At 48.9% G+C, this 11,109-nt stretch overlaps 1 protein-coding gene across 1 annotated transcript in view; it reads right to left on the reverse strand.

Annotated features, from left to right (window-relative positions):
- Window positions 1–11,109, reverse strand: part of PIAS3 (protein inhibitor of activated STAT, 3) — a gene marked incomplete at its 3' end in the record, with an annotated part of 14,433 nt that overhangs the window by 2,705 nt on the left and 619 nt on the right. Inside the window, 8 exon segments of the mRNA XM_009698295.1 lie at window positions 278–414; window positions 873–1,033; window positions 1,545–1,618; window positions 2,243–2,348; window positions 2,554–2,688; window positions 4,207–4,297; window positions 6,658–6,708; window positions 7,425–7,509. Coding sequence (XP_009696597.1) covers window positions 278–414; window positions 873–1,033; window positions 1,545–1,618; window positions 2,243–2,348; window positions 2,554–2,688; window positions 4,207–4,297; window positions 6,658–6,708; window positions 7,425–7,509 — 840 coding nt within the window.

An 11,109-nucleotide genomic window follows, 5' to 3' on the forward strand; every position in this document is an offset into this window, starting at 1 on the left:
CGCTAGCGGTCAGGTCTCCACAGCCCAGAAGGAATTACTGGTGTAGTCTCAGGAAAAACCTGCACTTTTCTTGCTTTTTCTAGCCCTTACTCCACAGCGGTGCGCTAAGTGCCCGTCACGCTCCCGGTATTTCAGCGTGATCCCAAATACCAGCTCCCAGATGGGATCTGAAACCCTCCACATGTTGCTTTGGAAGTGTAAAAATTGTAAACCTTGGTTTGGAAAAAAAAAAAAAAAAAGGAAAAAAAAAAAGAGTTGGTGACCAAAGCTCCCATACCCTCGATCCCGCTGAACGCGGACGTCTGGCACACCTCCTGGTTCTCCTTCTTCGGCTTCATGGGGGACCAGGAGCCGTCCTCCATGAACTGTATCTCGTCGCAGTCCGTGCAGGAGTTCAGGATCTCCATGAACAACCTGCCGGTGGGGAGAGCACAGGCTGGGGAGAGCGAACGCTACGAGGAGCTGCACGTAAATACAGGCACAGGGACGGCTGAGGGTGCTCAGGAGGTGGGTTAAAGGGGTACGAAGAATTACTGTCCTAAAACCTGCGCCAGTATCACCTGCAAGTTTAGGTTTATAATGGGCTCTTCCACGTACACAGGAGGGCTCTGTTCAACCCCCTCATTAATGCCTCGGCAGAGACTGCCAGCAAGGAAGCCAAGATTTTGACAAAAAGCTTCTTGTTGTTGGGGAGAAATCTCTCCAGATCAGCATCAAAGCAGTTTAGGGAAGGAAAAAAAAAAAAAAAAAAAAATCAGATTTTAAGTTATTCAAGGCTGTAACTTGTCCATATATGCTAGCATTGGAGGATAAGCCTTAAAAGAAAAACATTATCCAGGCTAAAGACTGTGTAAGAAGCCCCTTCAGCTCACCCGTCGATGATCAGGTTGTCGTACGGGGCTTTCTTGTCGCACACAGGACAAGTCCACGTGGGTTTCTTCTCGTTCATTTGAAGATAGAGCGCTGCGTCGAAGCACTGGAGGTGGGTGCACGTGATGGCTCGGCAGGGCACAATCAGCCTCATCTTACCCAGCTAGGGGACAAGCAAGAAGAAATGAAGTTGGTTTTGTCCAAACCGCCAGAGAGAGTAACAACCAAAGGCATTATTCCCTGTTTATTCCGTTTTCTCCCCTGCCCAGCACTCTAGCATGTTTAACAAGAGGTTAGACTAAACGTCAAGGAAGAATTAACATGCGAGAGAAAACCAGGCTTTCCTGAGGGTATTTTTGCCTTTTTGTGGTGTTTTTAAGCTCACTTCCACCTCAAACACGTGGCAATAGTGAAGGTGGCAGACAAGGATCGGGTCATTTTTTGGCTAGGCCTTACAGGCCAACAATCTCGGCATTTTTTTGTTAATGCACGACAGAAAGCGGTTCCGCTTTTACTTAGGAATCAAAGCTGACTTTTCAACAAAAGCAGGGCTGCGGCAGCGTTAGCTCTCGTCTCACTCCAAAGCGTTCCTACGCAAGGGTAAGGTAAAGCGGGAAGCTGTTCGCAAAGGCCAGTCCGAGAAAAAAAAAATGAACAAAAATATAGAAACCTACTGGACACATCAGGGAAACTCGTAAGCTCGTTGTAGCTATCTCACTGTCAGGATCAGCTGTTAGTTTTTCTTTGACTGAAAGAAGAGGAGGGGGGAAAAAAAGGTCTCCTGTCAACATCCTCCTGCTTTTACATGCATAAATACGTACAGACACGATTTATAATTTGCACCGTGACACTTATTATCCAAATTACAGGCGGGCGATGCTTACGGCAGCAGACGTTATTACTACCAGGTTAACGGCTCAGGCAAGAGTCTCCTTGGTGAGACCACAGAGGCAGCACAAAGAGACCTTCCCTGCCTTAAAGATTTTACAGCCCGCCTGTAAAACGACAGCGCAGGGGAAACACTAGGGAAACAACGTGGAATTTGGGCGTAAGCACCAAGGGCACCGCTCCCACTGCTGCTCACAGGACAAATGTTTTGGAACTATCACAGCGGAGACGGGCAGCAACCTGAGGAACGGTTTGATTTCGAGCTTTTGTTGAACGGCACCACTGAAAAATAATCCATAATCTTCACAATCCTTACCTTCCCGTCAAATTCTCATCAAGAGGACCCGGCGGGGGGGTGCGGGCTTGCGAGAAGGGGCGCAGGGCAGGGGCTGCCCTCGCTTGCTAATTCAGACCTGCTCTGTCTTCCCAGATGGGGTGCTGGATCCGATCGAGCACAGTGACACCTTCACCAGTGAGTACTTACTCAGGGCTCGCGAATGGTCTGGATTTCGGATGCCCTTGGCTCTTAGCTTCTGCAGCAGAGTTACTGAGGTCAGCTGCTTCACCAGGTACACCGACAGCGAGTAGTTCTGTGGAGAAGAAGTTGAGACTGCTCAGACCTAGGAAAAAAAAAAAACCAACAACAAACCCCAAAAAGCAGAGGGCTCTTCTGGATCTGCAGAGCTTGATGCTACTCCAAAAAACGATCTCGATTCCGCCTCGCAGACCTGAGGCTGCAAACAGCTGGTAGCGAAGGAACAGCAGCAGACGGGAAAGGGCTTTCACCTCACTCACCCTGCCAAACTCCGAGGACCAGTTCACCACAATCGTGTTCGGGACAGTTGCCGAAAGTCGTGCCAACGGCGTGATGTTGACGGGGCGGCTGGGTCGTTTCGGCTCCGCGCCGTTTTTTGTGGGTGGGAGATAACCCTGCAAAGAAAGGAAGATTACCTGGCATAAAATAAATTCTCTCTGAGGTATAAGGGCACGTACAAGAATCTACAAACCCCATTTCTTCACGGCACACTGCACCTCCAGGTATTTCATGTCACGCCTTAGAGCTCGTATGAGAATTTCTCTACAAATCTCAAAAGGGTACATTATTATTCCTCAACGTCAAGAAATTAAGAATAAAGTTTCCCTCTAATATCCTTATACTAACGAGCACACCGCAACCCCATCGTAAGCTGAACCTCTCCACAAACACAGAACCGTCAGGCCGGGATGTGTTCTGCACAAATGGCATTAAATTAAAAGCCAAATCCTACCCAGCTCAACGAGGCCGGGAAGCTAAAAAATTACACCCCGTGACAAATCTCACGTTGATCTCATTTTTGCTTTGTTATATCCACATTCCAACTTGCTTAGAAACCCATCCCGTTCTTCAGGCCAAGAGTGCCTTTTCTGTAATTCAGAGGGATCGACACCACCCTTTCTCCATCGCCCTCGGTCAGACCGGGCGGCTTGAGACTGATTCAGCAGCCACCCATCGCAGTTTAAGCAGAAGTAAAACAACAAAAAAAAAACCCCAAGGCTTCTCGCGGAGCTGCTGTGCTGTGCACGGCCGTACAAACAGCTCCGCGGCTGCACATGACTCATCCAAACGAACGCAAGAAACCTCATCTGTGAGCAGAAGCTGGGGGGGACCCATCCTGTATCTCGCACGCACTTCCCTCTTTCCGCCCACACGAGGCCGGACATGACCTCTCTCTCTCTCATTTTTATTTTATTTATTTTCTAAGCAGGTTACTAATTGTCTTGGCCAAAACCAGACAGACTATCCGAGGCAAAAAAATGCAAATCTCTAAAAATATGAAGGGAGCGGCTCAGGCAGAGCACCGGAGGCTGTTCTGCAGGTTCGATTGCAAAAGGTGCCGGCTGTGACGGAGGGGCCAGCGTGGGAGAGCTGGCAGGGAACCGGCCTAAGACTCTCAAACCTCCGATACCTTTCACTGAATCACATCCCTTTTTGGGCTGTAAAGTGGGGCAAGCGCTATTTCTTATTATATTTTTTTTCGGGCATCACGCTGCGCAAAGGACCTCAGCCTTGACTGGAGCATCCCGGTCTTCCTGCAGCGCGATAAAACTGAAGGCAGTGCCATTATGCCATTAAACTCAGATTTTACTCTGCTTTTTTATTATCAAAGTTTCTGGTCAAAAAAGAAATGCCGGTTAAAAAAAAAAACAACAAAAAACCCAAACAACTCGGGCCTAAAGTTTGCATATTCTTCTACTTCAAGACCACACTCCTTGAATTAAAGGGCAGCTTTCATCACCGCTCCACAGCCCTGTACATGACAACAGTTTTACACTCTGACCACACCGTTTCTTCGAGTCAGTCTTTAATCTCCAGAAAATACATTCCCGCTGCACGCACTGGGAGCTGCAGCTGCGTACAAGGGCAGACTTTAGTCTACAACGTATTAAGAAGAAGTAAGATTTACTCACAGGCAGGGGACAGAGTTTTCCATTGACCTTGACAAATAAATTAGGAGGGAAGTAATCTTCTTGGGGACAGCTGGTTTCACACAAGCAAAACCTAAGAAGCAGGAGGGAGAAACTGGCAAGTGAGTGGTGACACTCGCAGAAAAACAGCAGCCAAACTTCCCTTTAAAAAGGGAAAAACATCTTCCAAGCAGAACAGATTGGAAAACACAGAAGCAGATCAACAGCCCTACACGTGTTTCAAACCCGACCCGCGGCAAAAGCGATACGGGAAACGAGACAGAAAAACGCCAGCGACCTAAAACAATTGTTATCGTGCACGCAGGGACGGGGCTCATTTTTTTCAGGCCAGGTGACAATCCAAACTGTCCAGAACGGCGGTTTCAAAGGCAAAGTGTCTCTCTCTGGCCTAACGTCATTCCAAGAACGACACAAAGCGAGCTCCGGGTTCAGGTGGTCCGGGCGGGTGCCGTTTAGGATGACGGAGGACCACCGTTCACCCCGGCCCCCCCGGTATAATTCCCGCACCAGCAGCGCCGTATCAAACGGTTTGAGGCAGGTTTGGGTACGTTCCGGTGCAACTTCACCTATAGATCCCGCAGCGCGCCAAGATGCAGGGAACGACCCAACAAAAGCACCTGGGGAACTAAAAAGCCGTATTTGACCCAAAGTGAATCTCGCAATCAGACAGACTGGCTCAAAGCTCATCCGCCACCACTCGACATCCGACCGCTGCTTCCTGCGTCACAGAATCTTTTAGGTTGGAACAGACCTTTACGATCCTCGAGTCCAACCGTCAGCACCAGCGACCCAGCGCGGGCCCTGGTTCAAATCCCACTCCCATTTCATCAGACGGCTGTACGCTCCGTTTTCTCTCGAAGGAGGGTGCTCCGCCAGAGACGACTCCCCACGCCGAAAGCGCGGTCCTGCCGCGCAGTCCTGAGTCGGGTTGTGACCTCGGCCGGCTTTTTCGGAGCTGTGAGATCAAGCCCAGGCACGTCACACCAATGCAGAGCCAATGTTCTTGAAAAATAACTCTGATCGTACTGGGTTTTAACCCCTCTCTGCTTGCCAGATAAAACAAGGAATAAAACTGAGAGATAATCTTTTTTCTTGCTTGGGAACATGAGAATACCACATACGCTGAAGCGCATCAGCAGGAGAGACAAAACGATCCGACCGTCGTTTTTAATTCCTGCGCTAAGGTTTGCTGAAGGAGGGTTCACTTCTTCAGGTGAAGGGATGCACCCCGGACACCCCAGGAGACTGCGGGAAGTTTCCCAGTGGACTATTTGGTAAATTCTCTTTCATCTCCAACGTCCGAAACATGGTAAGAGGCACATAGGCTGAAACCGGTCCTTCAAAAACACACACGGCGTTATTTTGTGCTACAGGGGAGACACTTCCAAGCATCCACCCTCTGATGCCTCTCAGGGAACCCGGCACCCACACGCTTTGCTCCACCAGCTCTGCGTGCAAGAGCGGAGCAGATGGACACAGCAGGCAAAACTGCGACTGCGAAGCCCCAAATCAGAGACGCCATGGTCAGAGAATCCTAATTAATACAGAACGCCCTCCTGAAAACCAACAGGCTCTCTTTTGAATTAAATCAAAGTCTTCAGTTCCAAACCACCGCTTTTCTTCACGCTTCCAGATGCCACAACTAAAGCCCTAAACGCCTCAGCACTTTTTTTTTCCCTGAGAGTTCAGTAGTGATCCTCTGTCTCTTTGCCAAGTCCAAACCCCTGATGATAAAATTTAACGTTTTGTAACCCTGCCAAGGGCTGAACGTTGGGCAAGAGCCTCCTGGGTTCCTGTTCGGTGCCGCAGGACAGCGGGGGCAGGCACTTAAATAACGACCCCGGCACTGACTGCAAGAATCAGAGGGTAATCTGTGAAGCACTTTCAAGTATTTTTCTACTCACGCTCTCCAGCACGTCTTGCATTTTTGTGGGTGAATATGAAAAAATGTTCCAATTTTAAGGTCATGTAGTTTTTGCATCTTATTCCGCCTTTTGCAATGAATCCACAAGAAGGCAAATAAATAAAACGGAGAAGAGAAAGAAGCGAGCTCTAGATCAGCGTGCAAAACTCTGAAAAAAGGTTAGATTTTACTACGCTTAAAATTGAAAAAAAAACTTGCGTGGAAGGCCATGTTGCCTGCGCCAGCAAAGCGTCACCCCAAGACAACTCGCTCAGCCTCGCCGAGTTCAGAAAGAGCCTCGCGGTTTGGTGTTGCACGACACCGTTTATCAGAGGCTCGCTCCCATGTAGAAACCGGTGCTCAGAACGCAACACCAAACATTTAAAATTTCCTCTGAGCAAACCGACACGCAATTTCAAAGCAAGTCAAGTGCGAAAAGCACGATTCACCAAAACCAAGGACGAATTAATAGCGACGCGCTAGCTCGGGGAACAGGACTTCACGCGTTCGTCAAAAAGGCCTCACCTTACCTTAATTGCACCTGGATGGTGTAATCGCATTTGGCACCTGGTAAGATATCTCTGCAACAGAAAAGAAGGTCTTTAGGCTGTCAGCAGTGCTCAACGGAGAATTACAACTACAACAGCATCGTATTTTATTAAGTGATATTGATATCGATACACACGAGTTATATTATGAATAAAACCAGTGCAGCTAAATTGTAAAAACGGGTAACACCTGCCCGAAATCGCAGGCAAAATTCCCAAACAAGGACGTAAAGCAAAAGCCCATCGAAGTGGGAAAAGGAGAAAATGAACCTCAAAGGTTCTTGCTGCCGCCAGGTTTTATGAATACAATGCCAGCTACAGACGCCCCGGTGCAAACCAACGGTTGTGTCTGTAGGCACCGGTGGAGGGTAGTCCTACATTTTGGGATGAAGCAGCACATTTTTATCCCAATCACCATATTTTCTTTCTTCCGCACAAGAATTTTGCTCTGCAGGCTTTTTGGCAGGTCCCCACCGGCCGTAAGCAGCACCGCTGACGTCGAGGGACTCCCCTTTTCACACCCAACCTGGCATTTTATTCTCCCATACCGCACTGGAGCAGAGAAACACGAATTATTTAAAATTCCATCCTTCCTCCTATTCCCACCGTCCCTGACCTCCTCATCGGCCAGACTCACTCGCCCCAACTCTGCCCATTTTTTCCTCCCGACTCCATTCCCCGTTTGCCGGGGAGAACGGGAAGAAGGCGCGGGGAAGCCACGGCATCAAGGGAGACACCGTTTCGCTTACCGGGAGGTGAGGATCTGTTGAACTTGCTGGGGGGTTAGAGCAAAGGTGAAGTGAGCTTCTTCAAACCGTTGACTGTTCGTTGAGGCTGAAGAAGAGAATTTAAGACAAATTAAATCGTTATTAAGTCATTCGTACACCTGCAGGCGCCGAGGCTTGTAAGAAACAAGGGAGAATATCCACTAAAAGCAGAAAGCAATCTGTCGTCAAAATTAACTGCAGATCCCATGCAGGGGCCCTCCAAGTCCGTGACCACGACTTTTGATTGACCACCTCTTTCGATGCAGACACTCCAGTTTCCAACATTTTATTTACAAGGAAAACCGAGGCCTGGAAAGTACGGTGGTAGCAAGGTGAGGTAGCAAACGGTGAGGCCATTGGGAAACCCACCCACCCGCTCGCTCTCCTGGGTCTGCAACAGCCTCGCGAATCCACGAAAAGCCGCACGGGCACTTCCCAGGGATCAGCAAGATCAAATGCGGAGCTCAGGGAATGCCAGAGGTCACCCATTGCCCTCAAAATTGAAATAATTACTGTGGGCATGGAGTAAGCACAGCTGCTGAACAAATATCAGGCATTTTCTCCTCGGGCACGTGGACGGAGTCCCAGTGAATTTAGAGAAAACCAGCCATGCCCTTGATTAAAAATAAACACACGCAGAGAAACACACGTAATGGGAGAATCAAAAATTTTACACGAGGGTTAGCGACGAGCGTGGTAAAAACATTTGGTGCAAGATAGGTGTAAAAATAAACCAGGATTTCGCCCTCTCTTACGCTGACCTTAACCAAGTTACTACTTCTTCAGCGCCTGAGCTTTTCCCTCAGTAAAACTGGCAGCCTCACAACAAGCACGAGCTATTTTATTAATATTTGCAGAGTATCGGTATCCTAGAATGAAGGCCGCTGACGCTGTAAGCCAATATAATTTGCAAAGAGCCGATCTGGCCTCTTCTGCACTCGTTTTTACACCCGTCAGGAGAGGTCCTGAGCGACAGCAGCTCCCACCGGTGCCCTCCGGGTCGCGGAGCATCCCTGGCTCAAGAGAAAACGAAGCCGAGGACGTCATCGCAGTGGCAGGTGTTAGTGTCAAATCTCACATTTTATTTATTTCAAGGAGTTTGGTACCACTCGTGACGGGCTGGTCACGATGTGACCATCCGAGGCGCCCACAGATCCGCAGGGAAGGTTAGCTCCATCCTCCGTCCCACCTGCCTTGGGAGAGGGACACCCTTAGGCCGCCCTCCCCAAAAAGCACACTGCGGCACGGATTCCTCAGTGGGGCGAGGGGTTTTCCTTCTCCACCCTCCTGCAGCCAAGGAATGCCAGAAATGCGAGGCCCTGACTCTCCCGGCAGATGACCTGCCAGATCTTCCCCAGACCGGCCGGCAGACCAGACCGGAGAAATTCAGAGGAATTTTGACCATCTTAGGACTTTCTGCCTCAGCCTTTTGCTCCTCGGTGACAAAATCAGATCCCGATTCTGCTCCAAACGGAGCCGGGGTAAAGCCGCTCAGTGTCAAAGCGGTGCTAACCAATATCTGCAGTTTTCTCTGGCCTCTGCCGCCTCTGTTTTTAATCAATAACCAACTTCCAGCTTACAACCACTTTATAACCAGTGTTATCGCTGTCGGCAGCCTTCATCCAGCCCAGAGAGGAACACCGACGTCTCTGAGATTCACGGTAACACAGCTAGAGGGTTGGGATGGGATGGGAAGTGGGAAAGCCGAAGCCTGGATCTCCCTCACTTGCAGCAAACACCAGCCTGGACCAGACCAGGAGGCTTAACCCTCGTGTCATCGTCCTCACCCATCATCACCCTCTCTCCATCCCCGTTTTCATTTTTCCTTCCCACATATTGCTTATTTCTGGCATTTTTCTGACGCCACGACCTTCATATCGGGATACTTATAATAAAATAAAAGAATGGGGAGGGGAGGTTTCCACAGCTAAAGGGAAAAGAAAGACAAACCACCAGAAGCCAAAAATAAAAGTCCGTGATCCCTTAGGAATGATACAAAAACTCTTTCAAGTTCAAGCACAAACCCATAAGTAAGGGAGTTTTATCAGGGGAGAGAAGAAAAAAAAAGAAAATCATTTCTTTTGCAAGGCAAGCATCCCAGTTCAGGGAAGAGGCTTAACCACAGGTTGTCTGAGAGATCGAACAAAGCCAAACCTAAGAAAAGGCAATTTTTAAGCAAAACAGTAATTAAACCAAACCTCCCCGAAAAGCGCCTGGGTTTTGGTGGGAGCACAGACATACTTATCTCCACTTTAGCAAACATTACTATGTTTATATGAAAGAAAAACAACCCCGAATCCAAGCCAAAACCATTTAAAAGGCATAAGATGGGTGGATCTAGTCTGAAGAGGCCAGAAAGGCTCGACCTAAAGTAAAAATACAACTTCTAACTTATTCTAAAAACCAGAATAAACCTCCCTTCTTCATGGGCTCAAATCACCCCAAGTGCAGCAGCGCTTCCAAAACCACCAGCAATTACCGGGCTAACTCGGTACCCTCCGTCTCCCCACCAGCATTTTAAAGATGGCAGCAAACACACAACTTTTCTGGAATTCGGCAAAACCCAGCGTTTTCTTTTCCCTATTTTACGTCTGGGGAAGCATCGGAGCGCTCGGCCTCCGCGTCACGTTGAGAAACAAGTGGCTTTGCCTTTTTGCCGTACCCCGTTTCTGCTCTTCCTTAAGATCCCCGTTTGCTTCCTGCCCGGCGTCAAGTTTTCTCGTCGACGCAGAGCCGACCTCTTCCCACGTTTGCAACCTTCAAGTGGGGTCGTAACGCATAAAACAGTTTGTTAATTTTATATGTCGGAAGATTTTAGGACTACATTTTTGTTCATAATCAGGGCAGAATTAAGACTCAAAGGCTGCAGGGGATTTTGCTGGAAGCTGTAACACCAATGGTTTGCAAAAATAACAATTAACTCTCCTGGCACTCACTGATTTGTTCGGAAAGGGAGCCCGTGCCAACTGAACCAGGTTTTTATTCTCTCGGGGTGAGGACCCAAATGCTGACGTACCACACGCACCAGGGAAAGCTTCACAGTTCAGAACGCAAAGAAAACCCCAAGATCTATCAGGTGAAAAGAGTAAATAATCCAAAACTCACATAGACTTATAAAACATACACTTAACAGAAAAAGTGTCAGCTGGGAGAGAAATAGCCTTTACGCAAATAAATTTGGAACAAGACCGACAAGCAACCAAAAGCTTCCACTTCGGGCAGCCCGTGCAAGTTATCGGTTCAAACGATCCGAAGGCTGGAACCCCTCGGCTCCGAGGAAAGGCCGAGGGAGCCGGGGTTGTTGGGAGAAGAGCAGGGCTCCGGGGAGAACTTATGGCACCCTTGCAGTTAGGACAAGGGGAAATGGTTTTAAATGAAAAGAGGGGAGATTCGGACTAGATCCAAGGAAGAAATGTTTGATGCTGAGGGGGGTGAGACGCTGGCACGGGTTGCCCGGAGAGGCGGTGGGTGCCCCGTCCCTGGAGACCTTCAAGGTCAAGTTGGACGGGGCTCTGAGCAACCTGGTCTGGTGGAAGATGTCCCTGCCACGAGCAGGTGGGACTTAAATGACCTTGAAAGGTCCCTTCCCACCCAAACCACTCTACGAAATCCCGTTTTTGTCCAGATATCATCTTTTTGAATCCGCGCTGACGAAAAGCAAGGCGGC

Source organism: Cariama cristata, unplaced genomic scaffold (genome assembly GCF_000690535.1).
Source record: "Cariama cristata isolate BGI_N322 unplaced genomic scaffold, ASM69053v1 scaffold21574, whole genome shotgun sequence".
Lineage (NCBI taxonomy): Eukaryota > Metazoa > Chordata > Aves > Cariamiformes > Cariamidae > Cariama > Cariama cristata.